This window comes from Conger conger, chromosome 2 (assembly GCF_963514075.1).
Source record: "Conger conger chromosome 2, fConCon1.1, whole genome shotgun sequence".
In the NCBI taxonomy this organism is placed as follows: domain Eukaryota; kingdom Metazoa; phylum Chordata; class Actinopteri; order Anguilliformes; family Congridae; genus Conger; species Conger conger.
Window position 1 is genome coordinate 38,375,593 of NC_083761.1, and position 22,818 is coordinate 38,398,410.

General features: G+C 38.0%; 1 protein-coding gene across 3 annotated transcripts in view; it reads right to left on the reverse strand.

Moving 5' to 3' along the window:
* Positions 1 to 2,045: 2,045 nt before the first annotated feature.
* agpat5 (1-acylglycerol-3-phosphate O-acyltransferase 5 (lysophosphatidic acid acyltransferase, epsilon)) overlaps positions 2,046 to 22,818 on the reverse strand; it is a 112,695-nt gene continuing 91,922 nt past the window's right edge. For all 3 annotated transcript variants that reach the window (XM_061231935.1, XM_061231936.1, XM_061231934.1), the window contains 2 exons: positions 16,225 to 16,348; positions 2,046 to 5,986 (listed from right to left, as the gene is read on the reverse strand). In XM_061231935.1, coding sequence (XP_061087919.1) covers positions 5,761 to 5,986; positions 16,225 to 16,348 — 350 coding nt within the window. In that variant the 3' untranslated portion in view covers positions 2,046 to 5,760. The remainder of the gene's footprint in view (positions 5,987 to 16,224; positions 16,349 to 22,818) is intronic.

The window sequence follows — 22,818 nt, forward strand, 5'->3', positions numbered from 1 at the left end:
TCATCAGACGATGCTCACCTGTGAAATGTTAAAAAGGGCATTTTCCCCTAACAAGCGTAAAAAGCATCAAGAGAGATTATGGAACACCAAGTTGGCCACATGCTGATGATGGTGTAGGGATCACGTAACTATGTTTCCCATGACTCCACAGGACACTTCCGCAACACAACCCCGGGCGTGTCGTCTCGGTACCGTTAAACTAATACTGTAACGCCAGGAGCAATAAACATTCACACAAAGAGCTAGGACAATCCATTTTTTTTATTTCTTCTTTTGCTCCCTTGCTGAGCTCACTAACCTTCCTGCCAGCTGGGACAGAGGTCATACCACACAACTTGGCTTACTTACAGTGACTAAGTCCAGGACACTTTCAACCAGGTGAACAAGCGTACGTGCTGCGCAAGATATCCACCGGGATATCGGGAAAACTTCCGAACAACCTGGAACTTGGTACGTGGCCCATTTATCACCAACAGCTAAACTAACCACTGTGGCCTGTGACCTGCGCCCATCTTTCAGACGACCAGACCACGCATCGTGTTGCCTAGGCTAAAGCCAAGGACACCAACTGGAACGCAGCTCCCCAAGGAAATTCATAATTCACGGCTTCAACATCCATCATTGCGTCTCTCCAGGACATCCACGACCAGGCAGCAACGCGTAAACAGACTCAGTAAGACTGACCAAACACCCCAGGCATGTGCTACTGTTTAGTTTAGTCTTAATTGTGGTTCGCCTGCTGCAAATGTTTTCTGTTTGCAAGGTTAGTTCGTTATTTATGCGAGCTTGCTTTGTTAGCTGTGTAGCTTATGTGAATCGGTTCGCCGTTATCGCGAGTTAAACACACACGTGTTTTACTCCTAACCACAGCTATGTCTTCCATACTCCCCTAATAACCACTAACACGCACTGTCCTCCCCTCTCTTTGTCCAGAAATAGAGTTATTAGTACAATTATGTGCACATCCGCACCGACACACCCACACACATTTCTTTGTTAGCATTCCTTGTTAGCATTCATTCTCCGTGATTAGGCTAGTGCTTGTATGCTGTAGTTTTGTTTAATAAATTATATTATTAAACCAGCCTGACTCGGCTTTAATGTCATGCAACACCAAAACAAATTCACGTTATCTGTATGTTTAATCGGTAATATTGGTGATTTTAATTATTCATTAAAATGCTACATTTGTGGTTAGATATTTCAGATAATAGTAATCTAATGATCTTATGAGACTGATTACCAATCGCAGTATACACTGCTTCCCCTACATAATTGCCGCCAACATGAGGACTGAGACTATATATAGTTCTCCCCACTATAGATCGTAAAAACCCTATAATGGACTGACGGAAATGGAGAAGAATATAAATGTTATAACGGGTTACATGTAATGGACTATATACCTGTGTGTTCCACATGCCCATTTCTGCCGGAAACTAAAAGTTGGGTACCAGGAAAAGTGTTGGCGCGAATCGTAGTGTATTACAAGTAGGCAAGAGAAGACAAATCGGTTGCCTGATTCATTGTGTAGTAGATTCAAACGGAGTAACTGGAACAGAGCAATTTCATTTTTTGATTTTTAATAAATATGCAAAAGTTTCACAGGTAAGACTTTTGCATAGTGCTGTTGGGGAGGTTGCTCGATTATGTTTTATCAACAGGAATAGTAATACTGGATTACAAATGTATTAGACTCACTGGATATGACACCATAACTGCAATTTAACTTCTAAATATCTTGTTTGCATACAACCAAATAATTTATTCTGTGTTCGGGCCAACTATCCAATGGACAACAAGGGGAAAATTATAATACGTAAAAAAAACTAAATGGAACTAAGATCCATATGCAGAATTTCTACAACCTGTACCTTTACCTGAGATTACTGACATTTTGAGGTTAGAAGATAAAGAACTAAATTCCCAGATTAAATTAAATTCAGGTGAGAGGGGTTTGATTTCGCTAATTTACAACTCTTATTCGGCCTTCAGGAATAGAGGGGAATTACTACAAATGCAGAACAAATGAAAATGGCAACCACAACTTTTTAAAATAGTTTATTAGTCAGTTAATAAGTACAAGTGCCCAAAGAGCCACAAAAACCGTTGTTTGAAACGAAAGAAAAAACATTACTGTTTGCTTGCTCACCAAGCCGCAGTCCCGCAAGCGTTGCGCATTGATAATCATCTCGTTTCACCACAGATTCCCTATTCAGTGCTCAATGTAGATTTCCCTATGTATGAACTCTGTAAGAGGGCAGAGACTATTGTGACATGAGGCTCACATCTCATTTTCATAAAGAATGTGGATTAAACTGTAGATATGTAAGTGAGAAGTTGTTCCTGAGGGTAGCACTCGTGATAAAACTAGCTTCTGGAAGTGAGATGCCTGAAGAAGCATTCACAATGTTCCAATTTGGAGAAGTTTTGAGGACACTTGGGGCCCACCTTAACACGTCAACTTTTACTGCTTTGTTCAATCGACAGGAAAAAAAAATTCCTAGTGTTGTGGACATATTCGGGGTAGACTGGAAGAAGACGTTTGGTTTTCACCAGCATCAAAAGTACGTTATCACTACAGAAAACACAAAACTATTCTTTGTTTTTAAAAATAAATATGTCCTGCATGTTTACTGATTGAGACTCCTGTTGGATCAGGTGAGATGGTTATTTTGGGACAAATATGCACTTAGTTTTATTTTATTTATTTTTCTACAAGAAGCCCTGGATTTTAAGTGTGTTTTAAGGGGTTAACAGATTAAAAAAGAAAGCCTTACTGTAAATATGGCACGTGCAAAAGTTAGTAACGTCATGTTCAGGAATAAATTGAGGCGTTCTTTGAAGTCTCCCCAAAGATTTTCAATAATATAGCCTGGAGTCATTTCAAAACCGTAATCTGAGGTATATTTTGTATCATTATCTTGGGGAAATATTGTACCTTTTTCCAATGACTTTTGCAATGACCACAAGCAAACACCATGGACCTGGAGAAACACTTCATTGAGAAATGGTCTCCGATCCCTTGTTTTCCAACCTAATAAAACATGACAATCACTGCTGTTGCCTTGGCAAAGGGAAGGTGCACAATAATGTAACCGATGTGATGCACGTTTTAGATGATTTGGATCTCTGAGCAATTTTCTCATATTGCTGATCTTTTGAATTTTTTGTCCATATTAATTGAGGGTCCCAATAATCTGAAGTGCACTGAAGTACAGACACTCAGTGCGTGTAATACTATGAAGTAAAGAGTTGAAAACCTGTCATAATTGATTACCAGAAAAATGCAGGAAGTCAAATCAATGAGAGGGAGGGCATCTGTCAGGAAAAAATATGAACATAGTTTGAAAGCAAATCATAGTTTGTGCAATTCATTTCCCCAATTAAGTATTCTGTTATACTTATGTATTTCAGAATGAATGAGGGAAAGCACTGCAGAATTTATTCATACATTAAATGGAATGCACACATGCATGAAGTAATCGCCTGCCCACATGTATAAAATATATAGCGTTTATGTAACATGCTGTGGTAAAAACAAACATCTTTAAAAAAAACAATTTCAATATTCACTCAGATGTCTGTAGACATTTTGGAATAAAATCTTGAACCAAAATATATGCAGATATTCTAGTTCTTGCCTGTTGTATGGCTACATTGTAGAAGCAAAATTCATGCATACAACTGGCCAAATAATTGTCTTTTTTTAAAATTGTAATTATTTTAAATCTTAAAACTGAGAAGTCTTTTACAGATGATTTAACATAACTTGCAATAGTTGAACAAATAAAACAGGATGGATGTTTTAGTCAACATTAAACATTTTTGCATCAAAAAGTCACAAATTAATAGAAACGCAAAATCATGCACAGTAAAATTACCACACAACATGCATAAAGCTGCTATAATGTTATCATTAGTATGCATAAATTCAGGCAGCAAAACAAATATTTATTTTTGTTGTATATTCAATTTATTGGGTACACACTTGGGAGTTGGCTGGTAGACTAAGGTTCACTCATAGATTTATTTTCCTGGACCAATCAATCGAATAATTCCGAAATATTGATCAATGTCCCAGGACCAAAGAAACGATGGTGCAGTCGGATAGAACCTTTGAACCTTTGACACTCATTGTACCATGTCATTAGCCATATACAAGTCTAATTATCTGTAAATATTCTTATTTCAATTTATACATTGTTTTCATTATTACCCTATCAAGCACATAAATGGGATTGAACCTGCAATTTTACAGATACTAAGCCATTGATTATTGATCTCTTTTGGGACATTATGTTAATGAATATAATAAGGTAGCTTTAATTTACTTCAATTGATGAATAATTCAACTGCTTTCCACTTGCAGTAAACTATTCAGCATACATTCCAAGCAACATGGCTTACATTGTGACAGTACTCAGTATGTGATAAATACCAAACCCAAGGTAGAAGGCACATATTTCATTAACTAGCACTTCTTATGATAAACTTCCTTCCTTTATAGTTAAACTTACTTTCTTTGACTAATCAGGCCATCATAAACAATTTAGTGCTGAATTCAAACTCAACAAATTCAGTTTCTAAAAGTATCTGCATATCTGACAGTCAATAATTTTCTGTTTAAGATATGCAATTAAAAATAGGAACAAATTGAATTGTCAGTTGAATTCAGTAAGAAGCATAAAGTTTGACTACATAGAATAGATTTCCCTTCTGAAATCGTGAAACTTAATTGGGGGGGGGAGGACAATTCCTGAATGTTGGTACTTGTACAAAAAAATGGTACAAATTGTATACTGATGCCTATCACTTAAAAGTTAAACTAAAGTACTTGCTCTGGCAGCATTGTCTGTACATAGTCATTTCCCACTAGAAGTGTACTATAATTAGCAAAAATGAAAAGTACATTAGAACTTGCAATATACATGCCTGTATACTTGGTTCTTGAATCAAAAACACTGATGTAAATGGAGGCATTTCCCCCTTATATAGGGACGAATGCATTTTCAGGTATTCATAGACAAAATAAGGTCTGCACAGAGAACTGAAGAAATGGTTATAAAAATAAACAAGGGGGAGACTGATGTTAATTTATTTAACCTTTTCTGTTTTGTCATTATGTTTGGCAAAAACCGTCAGCATATTTTGCAAGCATACAAACTTCTGAAGCACAAATACAAATGGAGGTACACCTAATAAATGCAATGAAGATAATACTTAAGATTTTGGTAAACACAGTATATAAACCTCAGCCGTAAGCCAGAACCCTTTTGAAAGACAGCTGGTTTTGTGGTTATTTTTGACACAACCAATTTTCCACTACATTTATGGTTAGAGTAATGCAGATGTTAAAAATGGCAGAATAATGAAAAGGACAGACGGTTTGCCTAAAACAGCCTTCCTCCTGTTGGGACTGGTTCATCATCGCAATCAAGTTTTATCTTTTTTCAACAGCAGGCCAGTTTATACCAGTTTCTTGAGGAGAGGGAATATTTAAGACAAACTCACAAGGTTTTAAAAAATGTGAAATTTGGCTCAGTTGCACAGACTACAACTTCATTCAAATGGCTCTTGGATTGTAAAATAGATTGAGTTAAAAGCTTCTTATTCCAACACACTATTCAGATATATTCAGAGACCCACATTTTCGGAAGTAACAGTACTGATGGCTTCAAAATGAGATTCAGCTTAGATGAAGAGGGGAAGACATTTCAAAACCGGTAAGTAATGGCATAACAGGAGTGCAATTGTTCCTTAGGGACTAATATTCACCCACAACCACCCCACAAATGTCCCATAAATCCAAGTTTTTAAGTAGAGCTTCCTGCCAGTATCTGTGAGTAGCAATGGTAAAGTGAGGCCACCCAAAAACAGCAGTGATGGTAATGTCTTCTTGAGGCTCAGTGGTGACTTTCGACCTTCCCCTGGGAACTTGCATCTCTGTTCAGGCACTTCTGACTCATAAAAACTGGTCAGCAACCTAACAGCAATGGGAGAAATTATTTTAACATTATGTAAATAATAAAGTTTGGACAGATATACAAAATAATTACAAAACCATGGCTACTAGTCCAGACCATAGGAAAGAGACACTGTAATCTGACAAAACGCACATTCTGGATTTGTAAAATTGCAGTTGTACAGTAAACAACACTGAAGGATCACATTAATCCAGGTTACAAAAAGTCTACCAAATAATTGTTCACAAAGACTGGTGTACATTGGGTCAAGGAAAAATACTGTCTATGGGCAACTCAAACCAGATTCACCAGCAAATAATATGCTCTACACAAGTAAAATGCATAACAAAAAACCTGACTTATTTAAAAGAGATAAAATAACATTTCATTGGGATTCATGTAAAAGGACATGGAAATCATTTACACCTCTTTTCTTTTAGATTTAGGAATCACTGAAAATACTTTGCACATGTTGTATGGGAGAAAACACGGGTATTGACAAATGCTTTAGTTAAAAAAAAACTAAAAAAACACCACACCCACTCCACAGATATTAGACCAATTCTTTTTATTACAGATGTTTTTAAATTATGCTGGAATTGTTTGTATGGCAAAAAATCTGTCAAAATCATCGCTACAGATGGGAACATCTGAAGTCACTCCAGAAAATTACTCAGCGGGAACGCAAGCAGATTTGGTATTTTCCTTTAAGTTGAAAATATGACAGAAATGAACAGCATTGACTCATTTGATGCTGGATCATTGGACATTCCCCTCCAGAAGTATTGGAAAAGTAAGGTCAATTCCTTTGAAGACAATTGAGTTTGAGGTCAAAAGATGTACATGAGATGACAGATATGGATTTCAGCTTTCATTTCCTGGTATTTTTTTTACTAGATTTGTTAAGCAACTTAGAACATATCACCTTGTGTGATACCACCCAATTTTTAGGTGAGCAAAGGTATTGGAACATACCTTTGTTCCAATTAATTCACGACAGGTGTTTCTTGTTGTCCAGATGTGTCCTATTAGATTGAATGGATAAACAATAAATAGTTCTGAATGTCTACTCTTGGTTTTAGCCTTGGGTTTTGCCAGAATTTCTGTTAGAAAAGATAAGTCAACATGACGACCAAAGATCTGTCTTTGGGAGAAAGGCAAGCCATTTTGAAGCTTAGAAAAGAGGGGAAATCTATCAGAGCCATTGCACAAGCATTGGGGATAGTTTGTACAACTTGGAATGTCCTGAAAAAGAAAGAATCTGCTGGAGTACTGAGCAACAGACATCAAACAGGTCGACCAGGGAAAACAACAGAGAGCTGTGAAGAAAAACCCCAGAACATCAGTCAGTGACATCAAACAATCTCCACAAGGCAGGGGTGAAGGTCTCTCAATCAACCATTCGAAGAAGACTTAAAGAGCAGCAATACAGTGGCTGTACCACACGACGCAAACCACTCAGTACTAAGAATCGAAAGGCTAGATTACAATTTGCAAAGCAGATAAGCCACAAAAGTCCTGGAACAAAGTTTATGGACTGATGTGACCATGATTAACCTCTACCAAAATGATGGAAAGGCCAAAGTGTGGTGAAATAAGGGATCTGCTCATGATCCAAAACAAATTGGAATGTCTTGAAAAAGAAAGAAACAGCTGGCGTACTGAGCAACAGTCATCGACCAGGTCTACCAAGGAAAATAACAGTAGTTGATGGCAGAAACATTGTGAGAGCTGTGAAGAAAACCCCAAAACATCAGTCAAACAACAAGACTTTGTTGTTTTAGAGACTGATGAGACCAAGATTAACCTCTATGAAAGTGATGGAAAGGCCTAAGTGTGGAGAAAGAAGGGACCTGCTCATGTTTCAAAACATACAAGCTCATCGGTGAAGCATGATGGAGGAAGTGTCATGGCTTGGGCTTGCATGGCTGCTTCTGGAGTGGGCTCACTTTTTTTTTTGATGGTAGCAGCAGAATTAATTCACAAGTCTACAAAAACAAATTGAATTGATTAAACATCAGCCGCACACCTGTGTATATAAGGTCCCACAATTCACACTGCATGTCAGGACAAAGGCTATGCCAAGAAACTCTCTGTAGACCTCCGCGATAAAATTGTGGCGAGACATAGATCAGGGAAAGACTATGAAACCATTTCCAAAGATTTGAGTGTTCCCAGGAGCACAGTTTGGAACCACTAGGACTCTTCCTAGAGTTGGCTGTCCGGCCAAACCGAGTAAGTAGGCAAGAAGTCAGGAAGTCCTCTGCAGAGATGGGAGAACCTGCCAGAAAGACGACCATCTCAGCGGCATCAATCAAGCCTTTATGGTAGACATGTTATTGAAGATATGTTGCTTGACAAAGTCAAGAAATTTTGGAAAGATCGAATCTTACCATTAAAGGTACAATAGGTAATTTTGGACAAGAGAGGAAATGCAGCAACAAACACACTCAAACTACAACACTGTTTATCCCACCCACCCCTTCTCTGTGAATGCACTGACATTGAAATGCCATTGGCTGTGGCAATTAGAACCAATTTTCAACCAATGACCTTGAATTATTGTACAGCTATACAATGTTTTGGTACAGAGTGCCGGCCCATCAACTGCATATTTTGAAACCGGAATAGAAGCACTAGAACACAGGCAAAGGTTGAGTCAACATGTCAGTGAGCCTTTTTAAATAATAGGAAGGGATTTACAATCGTCTTTTAATAATGTTTTAAGACAAAGATCTTACCTATTGTACCTTTAAATATCAATAAAAGTATATGTCTTGGTCGGATATAACCCTAGTTGGTTAAGGGTAATAATGTGATTTCAGCTTTTGATTTTTAATTAATTTCCAAAAAAATAATCAATGTGATTTCAGCTTTTGATTTTTAATTAATTTGCGAAAAGTTCTAAAAACAAATGCAAGCTTCAGAATAAAGAATGACCTATTCCGATACAAATAAGTTCCTTGTCTGTGACACACACAACATTGCATGTTTAGGCCAACTGTGCATCGTATGCCACGAGTTGTTGCAACCAAATACACTTCAAATCATGTGAACTAATGTGATGTACTTCGGCAACCCACTGTTGGAGGGGACTGTAGGTACACAAGTTATATAGTAATAATCACCCATTAGGTTGGTATTCTGAAAATATTAAGCTGTGGCTGGGTATATTAGTAGTAACCACGTAACTTGTAAAAACCATGTAATTACACAAAGTACTAAGACTCCAAAATGTCAAGGAAAAAGAATGAGGTAAAACTTAAAGGAGCACTGTCATGCTTGTTTCAGTTGAGCGTATTTGGATTAATTGCTTAAATTATGTGTGTAGGCCTTTTAAAATCACTATCAGTGTAGCAATTTCCTAAATATGGGGCAAAACTTCAAAGGGCAAAAGTATCCAGTGACGAATCTCCAGCCTGTGTTTCCCAGAAGGTAACACCACTCAAACTCCACCGTTGAACGCAGAGACTGGTTTATGGAAGGCCACCCATCCAAGCGATCACATGACACTCCCACGAAAATACAGTAATGTTAGCATACAAATCTCATGGAACCTAACTTTGCTAGCCTGAGCTATACAACGGACAGCTCTGACTTTGCCGAGTTAGAGGACAAGCTTTTTGATTTTGATGAAGAAATACAACCTTACAGTTTTGAACCAAACTTACAGAGGAAGAACTGTGTGATCGAGAGAGACATAGCGGAGGACAAGGCAGCCAAAGTTAACAGAGCAGAGAAGTGGGAACAGAAATAGGTGTCAGTGTGGGAACTGTGAATCCATGCCTAACGTTACTGAAAGAGTCGGAGACCCTTTGCTGCCACAAATGGGATTGAGGGCAACAGCTGTTGGCAGAAGCCGAACACGGAGTTTGCTACAGCCAATAATAACTTCTTCTGCAGCAATAGGAGGATTAATAGAAAGAAGTATCCACAACCAAGATTTTGATACATATTTGTTAGCTAGATATTTATTTACTTGTTGCTTAGTTGCCCTCCTGGACCCCTTGGCTGTGGATACTTCTTACATTTTTTCCCCTCTCCAATCAGCATGCACCTCCATTCATTCAACCTCTTTTACAACAGAATACACAGCTACAAAACCGAGTGTTTGCACATACATTTCTTTACACTTTCCTTTCCTCATATGACATACTCCACCCATACAGTTTTGTTCAAATAAATAGCAGTGCATTAAAAAATGTGCAAATGGGGTGGCCTGTAGCGTAGTGGTTCAGGTAAATGACTGGGACACACAATGTTGGTGGTTCGATCCCCAGCATAGCCACAATAAGATCCGCACAGCCATTGGGCCCTTGAGCAAGGCCCTTAACCCTGCGTTGCTCCAAGAGAGGATTGTCTCCTGCTTAGTCTAATCAACTGTACGTTGCTCTGGATAAGAGCATCTGCCAAATGCCATTAATGAAATGTAAATTTTTTTCAAATGTAGTGGAAACATTACACATTCAATTCCAAATAAAAGCATTAGCGAATTTTATCAAGTCAAGGAATATTAATCTGTTAAAAGAAATGGCAGTCAACATTTTTCTCTTCAAACTGTATAAACTGAAGAAATATTTAAAGATTTAACTTCTCTTTAAATTACTGAACTGCAGTTGCATCACCATCGTTTTTGATAACTGCTGCGCATCTCTGTTGCATCGACTCAACCGATTTCTGACACCTAGAAACGGGGATTTCAGCCCAGGATGAACAAACTACCTAATTTTTTAGTTTTGCTTCAGAAACTGCATTTTTAATGTCACCCCACAAGTTTTCAATGGGGTTGAGGTCGGGGGATTGAGCTGGCCATTCTATTACCTCAATCCTGTTTGTCTGGAACCAAGATGTTGCTTGCTTACTCGTGTGTTTGGGGTCGTTGTCTTGTTGAAACGCCCATTTCAGGGGCTTTTCCTCTTTGGCATACGGCAACATAATCACTTCAAGTATTTTGAATTATTAACTGATCCATGATCCCTGGTATATGAACCCAACACCGTAGTATGAAAAACATCCCCATACCACGATTTTTGCGCCACCATGCTTCACTGTCTTCACAGTGTACTGTGGCTTGAATTCAGTACCCAGGGGTCGTCTGATGTACTGTCGACAACCACTAGACCCGAAAAGAACAATTTTACTCTCATCAGTGCATAGAATGTTACGCTATTTCTCTTTGGGCCAATCGATGTGCTCCCTGGCAAATTTTAACCGATTCTGCGCATGCCATTTTTCCAACAATGGTGCCTTACGGGGGCTTCTTAGCTTCAATCAAACGTCTTCTGACTGTAACAGTACTTACAGATAATTGTAGATCATCTTTGATCTTTCTGAAACTGATGAATGGCTGAATCTTTGCCATTCTCAGTATTCTTCGATCCGTTTTAACAGTAGTTGCTGGTTTTCTTCTGCTTGTTTTGGGTTTTTGTTGCCATTTTAAATCATATGAGATCATTTTAGCTGAGCATCCTATAATTTGCTGCACTCCTTTATACGCTTTCCGCTCTCCAACTTTTTAATCAAATGGCGTTGTTCTGCCGAACGATGTTTGGAACAGTCCATTCTACTTAGCAATTCAGAAGGAAATATATTTCCCTTCTTCCTTAATAAAGGAATTAATGATACCTGTTTTTTCACAGAATGGATGAATTCTCGAATTAAACTTATTTTGAACGCGCCCCTTTCAATAAATGAGTCAATTACTCAGAACAAGCAGCGTGCATGTCATGACAGTTGGGTCTGTTGTTTTTCTATTATACTACTTCATCTACAAGTAAAGTATTTGCCATGCAGAAATATGACTACTACTAATAACAGTGGTCCATGAGGTTACTGATGTTGTACTGGCATTTTCTTGAACCAGCAGTACTAGTACTCGCTACCAACTACAGCAAAAACATAAAACAACACTGCATCCCATATGCCACAACCAACGTAATAAATAAAAAATCCACAAAACCACACATATATCACTACGTGCAAGTTGACAAAACAACAGCTTATCATCTGAACAATGTGCTAATACACATGCTCTAATTTCACGTTTCAAACGCACAAAACTCATTTTACACTTCCAAAAACCTTGCTCATATTGCTCAAATCACTGTTCTGTCAGACGGGTCCCTCGGTTGCCATTGCATGGTCCAGCATGTCTGTTGGAACATTTCAGTCTACGATTGCCAAGTCTTATGCTGCTTGGACATTGGGAATTACTGCACGCAGCTATATTTTTGTATGCCTTTTGTTGAACAGCAAAATATATATATATATATATATATATATATATATATATATATATTGTTGTCATGTTTGTTGACATTTCTTGAAACCCATGAGTGCAAAGTATTTTCAGTGATTCATAAAATATGCTCAAAATTCCTCAAAAACTTACATTTTCACAGAACTTTACAACCATAACTGATATAATTCTGGTCTCTTCTGTCCACAATACCTTTTTCCAGAACTCTGCAGGCACTTTTTGGTAGCTCTGAGGAAAATGTAACCTGTCCATCCTGTTTTGCAGCTAACTAGTGTTTTTTTTGCAGTGTAGTGTCTGTAGTTTGTCACTGACACATCCACGCCTGCCTCCTAAAGAGCGTTTCTGATCTGTCAGACTGTTTTTTGCTTCATTATGGTGAGAATTCTTTTGATCATCAACTGTAGAAGTCTTCCTTGGCCTACTAGCCCAACTGCAATTACTAAGCTCACAAGTGGTCTCTCTTCTGTATGATGTCCAAAACAATTTATTTTGGTAAGCATTTTGTTTGTTTGGCTTATGTTTGACCGATTTCTTCTCATTTCTCAGACTCATAATGGCTTCCTTGACTGTCATTGGCACATCTCTGGTCCTCAGGTTGATAAATGCCAATAATAAATGACAAATGCAATCAAAAGCCTAGAATCAAGACTAGATACTGAAAGCTTTCTTGTATCGGCACTCATGAAGTGATTGAATACACATGACTAATAAAAAACAGCTGAGAAGCCAACTGTCCAATTACATTTGGTCCCCTAACATGGGGGGGACTATATATGAAACAGGACGCTAATGCTACACGATATGGCTATAAATATGGCTATTATTAGCCTCAAATTAAGGGTGACAGTTTAACCTCATATTCATGGTTTCATTTCAAATTCAATGTGTACAGAGCCAAAAGAACAGAAATGGTACCACTGTCCAAATTCTTATGCACTGCACTGTAAATACTGCATAGTATGCCTTTTAGGGAAATTCTGTTCTAGATGTTTATGTCCTACAAAGAAAGCAGCCAGGTTCAGGGCTATGGAAGGAATTTGCGTGCCATATTCCCATATCAAAGAACCATGTGTAATAATGAAAACTCAACAGTGAATTAACAAAGTGCTTCTTGATTTGATTAAAGGAGTACCATTGATTGACTGTGACACTTTCCAGTTGTCTTTAGGCAACAGCAAAACAAATGTGCATTATTCAGTCATTTAAATGTAATTTAAAACTTATTTTTCTAAGCCTAAATTTCCCACAATAAAAGTTCACCCAAACTGTCTGGGCGTGGTCCTTAAAAAACACTAATTTAAGTGAACCTAAGGATAGTCAAATATTTGCATTGTCTTGCCTAAAGGCCAGCGGTGAAAACTATGGGTTGCAAGAGGAGGGATAAGGAGAGTAATGTAGATGTAATAATGTAATGTAATAATGAGAGTGGTTATCCTCAGGTGACGCACTACAAGGAGAACATTAATTAATTCGTTGAAAATTACAATACATTTAAAACGCTTACTCATCCAATGCAAATTGCATATAAAAACATAGAACATGTGACCTACCACATGTTACTCCTTTAAAGCAGTGTTTACTGGCTGGCTTTTATTATTCATCATCACCACATTTGATATTTATCATTTCATTTATCATCCATCACGATAGCATACAAAAAGTTCTGCAGTTTCACAGATAGCGATATTGAGATTTGGCCTACATTTGCTGAAATCGGCTTAAGCCAATGTTTTATTGACTTAAAAAAAAAGTTTTTTCCTGTAGCAGGAAGAAAGCACCTATTGAACAAGCAGGCGGTAGCCTACAGCTTTGAAGTTTGCTCAAGCAAAGCGACGCTGAGACTTACCTACATTGGCTCAAGTAGAGGTTCACCCACTGGTTTTAAGTTGACTTTTACATACATTTTTTTCCTAACCTAACTTTCTAACAGAAATAGTAATTTTCATTTATTATAATCATAGATATGGTGTCCAAGTGTGGTTATGCACATGGGTGGTCGGATCACTAGCTAGCCAACTAGATGGGAGGATGTGCAACTGGAAAATGTTAGTGTATATTTAAAACTCACAGATGTGAGTTCAATGCATGTGAGTGACAATGCCAGCAAATGAAATTGAAAAAATATTCACGAACATTTTCATTTACCACCTGTGTTTTTCTGTTAATGTCTTTCAGAGGCACATTTGTAAAATATTCCATCTAATATTGGAGCCAGTATAGGGGATAGGCTGAAGGTAAAAAAATCCTTTTATCGGAAGACATGTCATAGGCTGAAGGCAAAAATTTCCTTTAATTGTCATAAGGAATCACAGTAATCCAGAATGAAAAATGTCCTCAAATTTGCATATCCAAATGGTTTTCCACAAGAGAGGGCGGTTTAGAGAACTAGGCCACGTTAGTCCATATTTGCGAATGCATTTCCCTATACACCAGCTCGACCACGTCGCTCTGCTGCCACAGGCCGTCTGAATGACTGTCACTTGTTCTGACTGCGGAGCTTCTCCACCCTAGCTCCCCAATGGTGGAACACCCCCGCCCATAAGAACTGCTCACTCGCTGCCAATTTTCCACCACAGTCAGAAGACTCATCTCTTCACACTGTACCTTAACTCCCCTAATCTACTGTCACTTGTTTTTCACCTGTGTAGGCCCTTGTCTTATCTTAATCTAGGACTTTTGAATTCGTATTTGTCTCGTTACTGTAGTTCCTCAAGTTGTAGTTGCCTTGGTATGGTAGTGTATTGGTTATTTATCGCTTCAAATGTTTTTGTATTGATTCGTATTGATCCCATGGAGCCATTAGACGGAACCCGCCTACAGTACCGCCCATTATACAAACAACTTGGGGGTGCGATGCATTACCATGTGTCGTCGCCGGAATTGGTTTCTGAGCACCTTCAGTATCACTTTGCTTGAGCAAGCTGCAGAGCTGGTCTAACCCACCGGCTCGTTCGATAGCTTAGGTGCTTTCTTCCTGCTACAGGAAGATAGTTATTTTTGAAGTCAATTTAAAGTCCGACTGGCTAAATCTCTGACTTTAGCCAATGTATGCCTATCGTAAATTTCAATATTGCACTGCAGAACTACACGTACACCGCCTGCATTTTCTTCCCGGCGACTAAGAAAACATTGAGAGCTGAAGCATGGATCTGTATCCATGGGTGTGGCTTTTGATTGACATTTGTATGCCATCGTGATGAACAATAAATGGAACGATAAACAAGAAACAAGATGGTGATGATCATCCAAGGTAGATTTTTGAAATAAAAAAAACACCACTTTAACCAAATCGTATGCTTATACCACTTTAATCAAATCATCTTTTGTTAACTCATGTGTTGATGTGATCATTTGTTTATTCCCATGTTGAGTTTTCATAATATACAATGTGGCCTTTTGTTCATTCATGCGTTGAGTTTTCATTATTGGACGTGGTCGTTTTATAATTGGAAATGTTTTTCCATACAGGGCCTACAAGAATTCTTCATTTAAAAAAAATGTCCGCCATCATCCAATCAGAATTCAGCACTCATTCGTTCAACTGAAAGGCCCAATCATGTATGGCCTCTGCATGATGGAGAAGAATGAATGAATGCCACTCCGAGGGTGGTGGGAGGGACTCGGTAGCCCAATTATTCATAGCTATTTTATATTAGCAAAATTTTATCATAGGGTGGCCCAATAGAGCACAATATTATATCAATACATGAATCATCATTGTTGCCTTTTAGAGATGCTGTACTGATCAATATCCACATCTGGAACAGACACCTGTACCTTATATTTTGCCAACCTCTTGCATTGACCTCAATTTTGTAAATGCCATCATCCCTTTTTGCTCGGCCCCCAGTTTTTGCCTTAGCACAGAATGAGACCCTACATCTTGGCACAGTTACACAGGGTATCTCCCAATTGCCATGGAGTGATTTTGGCACTGACTGGCTACTTGAACCCTGTGCATGACGGCTTGTGGCTATTAAATACGCTTTCCAGACTCACTTGTCCTTAATTTCAAATCTTTCATGCAGCCACCTGCGGAAGAACACAGCTTCTTTGGGGATTTCCTTCAGATCCACACGCTCAAAGTGGATGTGGACTCTAGGACATTCCTTACACAGGAATTCTGTCAATGACAGCAAACAAACAGAAGATTAATATATTAGACAAGGAAATCAAAATCACACACAGTCCACAAAGACATCAAATCACACACAGTCAGGGCATTCTGTCAGAAATAAATAACTTTCTCACCTCACCCTTTTAGATTAGATTTTTCAAAAATATGTTAACCTCTATGAGAGTGTTACAATGTGGGTTGAATAACCAGAACGTCAACGATTCTGGAGATCAGGGCCTCAAAGTTGAGCCAATACGGGTCCCCCTACCCTACTTAAAGACACAGATATCGTCTTAAAAAAAAAAAAACATAACAGGATCACTTGTTTATTATTATCCACAATACATTTGGTTGAAAATAAATATTTTTTTGTTGTCATTAAACCTTAATTTAAAAGGTTAAGGGGAGGTACCACAGGTTTATAGTGGGAAAAAAAAACATTTTCCTCCAATCAAAATAACATTTTATTTTTTGAACAGATGCTATTTTTTTTTTTTATGAAAATATAAAAATGAGCTCATAAAAAAAGAAAATGCATTTGCATATTATTTAAAACAGTGGACGAATTTTAATTATTTTTCTCTTTCAATGCTCTTTCAAATGTGAAGACTGACTCAATAGCGGGGGAATTACTGACTGTTTCTTTTCACATTTTTGTTTTATTAATGAATTATTCTTTAAAAACCATACAGTATGTTTGTACATCAAATTGAAATGACAAAATATACCAAAAAGCCCTCTTAATTCCCCAGCCATTTTGGTTAAGAAGCACCAAGTAATATTTGGTAGCTATATCGAATTGGAGTATTTCTTTTGGTGTTAGAATACTTGCCACGGCTGGTATATACACATCTAAATTAACTACTTAAAGTGAAGGGAAAACATTCTCCCTACAGCGACAAATGAATGACCAATTTAATAAGACTTTTATTAATCACGCAGTCTAATAAATTAAATGCCCTCATTCACAATTTTGAGGAAAGACCCAAAAAATATCAGAAATATGGCATGCTTACACGTCCATATTACAATTAGCTGAAAAATGGGTATGGACCTACCACAAAAAAAACCCTTAAATTTACATATCAGGAAATACAATGTTGGAAGGTAACCTAATGGGTCAACGGCGTGTAGCCGTTTCACGCCGTACTACAGCATAGGATTACAACGGCACAGATGAGGGAAAACTTTGGAATAACACAATTTACAGAAATCTTATAATAGGCCAATAATAAAATGAACAGTAGGCTAGAGGATGTGAAGAAAAGATGATGATAGGCAGCATTCAAAGAATAGTTATTGTGGAAAGAATAGTTACAAATGGCCTTGTAATGGGAGCAAGAAAAACTATATTCCCTAATGAACGTGTACGCAGAACAGTTCAGAACTGCGTTGCAGGTTAGGGACTACAGATGAAAATTAACTCATTAGCTAACTAGCTACCGCATTTACATTGATGTGGAAACTGACAATGTTGATTAATGTAAACTGTCCCTGATAAATTCAATAAATTAAAAAATAGAAGTCATGTGTCCCTCCAAAGATAATTTCATATCATATCTGAAAATACATTCGAAGAGATTAATAGAAATCTGGTCTTTTCTGGAGTGGTATGGATGCATTCGTTCATCCCCACCACCCCATGCTGACGTGGACACGAGTTATCTACAGCCGAGCACCCTTCCCCGGTATCTGCATGTGAGCCTCAGGCTATCTTGCCGCATAAAAAATACCAAATGATTCAAATTAGATTCCATTCAAATTGGATAGGCCATCCATGAACAAGGTTTAAGATATTATAGAACAAACATGCTCAGTCATTACTATGATACACTGGCAACCTGTGTCCGAGTTCACTTCTGCCCAAAACCTTGCTTGTCTACTTGAATTTGTTATTTTAAAAACTGCTCTGGCCTCTTCTGGGCGTGGACCTTTTTATTTTATTTCATTGTATTTTATTTAACCACTAAAATGGCTAGGCTGCTTTCGGTAACATTAGATAGCTGCCGCGTTATTAGCTAGCTAACTAAATATACAGTTTTGTATGTCAGCTACCTGGCCGTGATAGCTCCCACTGCACAGAACTATTACGGCTTATATTTTTGGGTGATTCTATCAGTCTATTTCCTCTCCTGAGCAGGGAGCTCATGCCGAAATCCACAAGACTCCCAGACTATCAGAAGACTTGAGATGTCTGATAAAAATAAATGCAATAAATTGATGCTTTTTTGAGCATTCCTGTTGCAGAATTGTGCAGCCAGGCTAGAGAGCAGACTGAAATCCACTGGTGTTAGCACAAGCATCAGTGGCTAATGTCACCACTAGTGAAAAATCCTGCATAGTGCACCTAAAAGTAACATACAAAAAAATCTGGATTCGAACAAGGAGAGATTTAATATTTAAAGGTACAAGACCATTGTAAATCCCTTCATCATTGAAAAAGGCTCAATGACATGTTGACTCACCCTCTGCCTGTGTTATTAGTCCTTAAATTCAGGTTCCAAAATATGTAGTTGACAGGCCAGCACTCTACCCAAACATAGTATAGCTGTACAATAATTCAAGCTCATTGGTTGAAAATTGGTTCTAATTGCTGTAGCCAATGGCGTTTCAACATCAGCGCGTTCACAGAGAAGGGGTGGGATAAACGGTGTTGTGGTCTCGGTTGTGGTTTGTTGCTGCAATTCCTCTCTTGACCTTTAGTAGTCGGAAATGACCTATTGTACATTTAAATATTCAGTAATTGCACACCTCCAAGTTCATATACATTGTACAGGTATGTTTAATTTGACCTGGGTTCTCATTCAAGAAAAAAATTAATAATCTCTGTACATATGGTTTCAAAAAGTCACCTGAACATAAATAGCAACAAACAACAAACTTTTCCACCCGGAAAACGGACCAGCGGACATCTTTTCAGAACCGAATGGACCAGACGACAACACGCAGCCCACGGGAACATCGCAGCTCTGCACATCTGCCTAGGACAATGGTTCACATTACCATCGCCACTCCTACAAGGACAGCACGTCTTTTGGATCCAGCAATACATATGGACTCAGTAAGACTAAACAAGCATTTTGCAAGCATAGCCAGTGTTAGCTTAGTCTTAACTGGTATTGTGAATCTGTATTTTTCTATTTGTCATTTGAATGTATTTTGTTAGCCACATATATACATGAATTGATTAACCGTCCTTCGCGTATGTAATTATAGAGTAAAACTACGCAAGTATAGTCTCTCTTTCCCCAGCTAACACTAACACGCCCACTTTTACCTTTCCTTTGTTCAAGGGACGTGAACACACATATCCTAACATACCTTACCCTACTAACCTCCCATTAGCCCAACCCTATATCTGTTCTGTGTTTGCACGTTTGTTTAATAAATATATTTTATTAAACCCGGTGTCTGTTTTGGTGTCACATAGACATGAGCCGAGTTAAAGCAGTCTTTCAAAGAACTTCCAACCTACAGGGTATCGGTATGTTTAATCATTGATGTTGGTTATTTTAGTTATTAATTAAAATACTATTACTAATACTAATATTACTGCTAATACTTACTAATACTACTATACTAATATATTTCTGATAACAGTAATTTTCTGGGACTGATTACCTTTTGCAGTTATACTGCTACACTACATTAATTGGTGCCCCGGTTTCATAGAGAGTAAAATCCCTACGTTATTAGGCGGCCCATGCGAGGACCCTACAGTGGTACACTTTCTGTTCTTTTGGCTCTGTAGTCCATCACAGTGGACTTGAAATTAAAAATAAATGTGAGGTTAAAGTACAGATTAACCCCTTTAACTTGAGGGTATTTACATCCATATTGGGTGTTGTGGTGGAATCACATCCATTTTTATACAGTCACCCCCATTTTGGGGGACAGAAAGTAACTGGATGGTTGGATTGTCAGCTGCTTCTGTATAGTCAGGTGTATTGCTTCCTAAGTGCAGGTATAAGAAAGCTTTCAGCATCTAGTCTTAATTCTAGGCTTTTGATTGCCTTTGGAGTGTATAATTGGTGTAGTTGAACATAAGGCCATGAGGCATGAGTTGTGCCAATGGACACTCAAGGAAGCCATTATGAGGCTGAGAGAAAAAAAAACAGTAAATCTCAACAAACACACACAGATAACCATAAGGTGATCCTTTACCGGTTTGGCACACTATATGGCATTGTAAACCACTTTATTCTCATGTCTGTGGTCACCAGGCTGCAAAACCCCACATGCATGAGAACATACAACTTCCCAATATGCCTGCACACATAGATAATTATGACTTACGAGAAGACTTGGAACACTTCAATAGGAGTGCCATTAAGGCCAGGTTATTTTCCAGTTTTGGAGGAGTTAATTGCAGTTAGCTGTTCATCTCCCATAATTAAGCCTTCATATGAGTTATGTTAGGTACTGTAGAAGACAATTTGTGGTAAGTTGGGAAGACATTTCTACAATTCTGCTCACTAAGATTAAGAGGATGCGACAAAGGAATAGATATGCTGAAATAAATTTTCTCTTCTTCGAGGATTCGATCAGGAGAGTCAAAGACTGCTCCCCCACCAGTTGTTACAAGTTTTTCTATATTCTTCTTATGGGCAATTTGATGTTGAAGTTCAAGAAACTCCATGATCCATTCATTGTGGTTTATCTTTGTAAAATGTATTTGCCCTTTCCTCAATCAATTCTTCTACTTCTTTTCCAATGTCATCCATGTTACAGTATCCATAGTGGAGTCGACCAGTATTCAGTTCAACTAGGAAAAACATTTTTTTTTTTTTTTTTTTTTTGAAATATTAATGTTTTTTTTGTTTTTTCACCAATGATGAAAAGGCACACTTAAAATATGTTGACCCTCTAATTACTTTTAAGTGAAAGAAAAAGCGTTTTATTTACTGTAGCATCAGAAGGTATTCAGGCCCCTTCACTTTTTGCACACTTTGCGTTGTAGATTTAATTTTAAATGGATGAAATTGCCATTTTTCCCAATCTACACTCAATAACCCACAATGACAAAGCAAACACATGCTTTTAGAAGGTTTAGAATTTAGTATTTGCTAATTTATTAAATATAAAAAACAGAAATCTCACATTTATATACTCACTGAGCACTTTATTAGGTAGACCTGTACAGCAGCTTGTTAATGCTTGTTAATGAATCAGCCAATGATGTGGCAGCAACTAAATGCATCAAACTAAATGCAGACGTGATCACGATGTTCAGCTGTTCTTCAGACCAAATGTCCACCAAATAAAGAAATGGATCAAACTGACTTTCACCATTGTTGGTGCAAAACAGGGCATTTTGAGCATCTCATAAACTTTCCAGGGAATTTCACACACAACAGTCTCTCTGCAGAGCATGGTGCAAAAAACAAAAAACATCCATCCAGTGAGCAGTTCTGTGGGCAAAAGAGCGCTGTTAATGTGAGATGTCAGAGGACAAGGGCTAGACTGGTCAAAGCTGATGAAAAGGTGACCGTAACGCAAATAACCACACATTACAGTGGTAACCAGAAGAGCATCTCTGAACACACTATGCATCAAACTTCTAAGTGGATAGGCTACAGTAGAAGACCAATAAGTAAAAATAATAATAAAATATAGCTGCAAGCAGCAATGAACGGGCCCAAGCACCATGGGCGCAACCGCCTTGGTGGCATAGTTGTGCCAATGACATGTTTAACAATATGTACACACTTTGGAAATAATCACCTTCCTTGGCAATGTATAGTGTGCACAGGAATTCCCCTTTGATCAATGAAGATGTTGGTGTTGCTATTGGAATGCATCAATGATATGAGACTCACTTCCAGTTGCCAGATGGTGGCGCTATGATATTGAGCCGTGTATGGTTTTTGAATTTGATTACACTCCAATAATAAACCTATTTCAAAATTTTCAGCCACATCGGAAGATGTTGAGTGAAATTAAGGTCAATTCAATGTTCTAGTTTCCAGATGGTGGCGCTATAACATTGAGTCGTTTTTGGAATATGGATTTAATTACACTCCAACAATATACATATTTCTAAATTTTCGGCCACATCGGAAGATGTCGAGTAAAATGAAAGCCACTTCCTGTTGCCAGATGGTGGCGCTATAACATTGAGTCATTTTTGGGATATGGATGTGATTACACTCCCACAACGAACATATCTGTGTAATATCAACCAGATCAGACCATCTAGAATGAAATTACGACCACTTCCTGTTGCCGCGGCGAGACCTCAAATTGTACGCCTCGCCATAGCCGTACCGTTTGACATATCAGAAATATCCTTTCAATTTAGCATCAAGATTATCCTGAGACCATTCTCACCACATTTGGTGTGAATGTGATGAACTCCCTAGGAGGAGTATTTCAGAGTTTGGTACGTGTAAAAACACTTAAAAACACACAAAATCCAGAATAGCTCACTTCCTGTTTGGAAAAGTTAAGGGATGCAAATGAGAAATGTGTGTGTC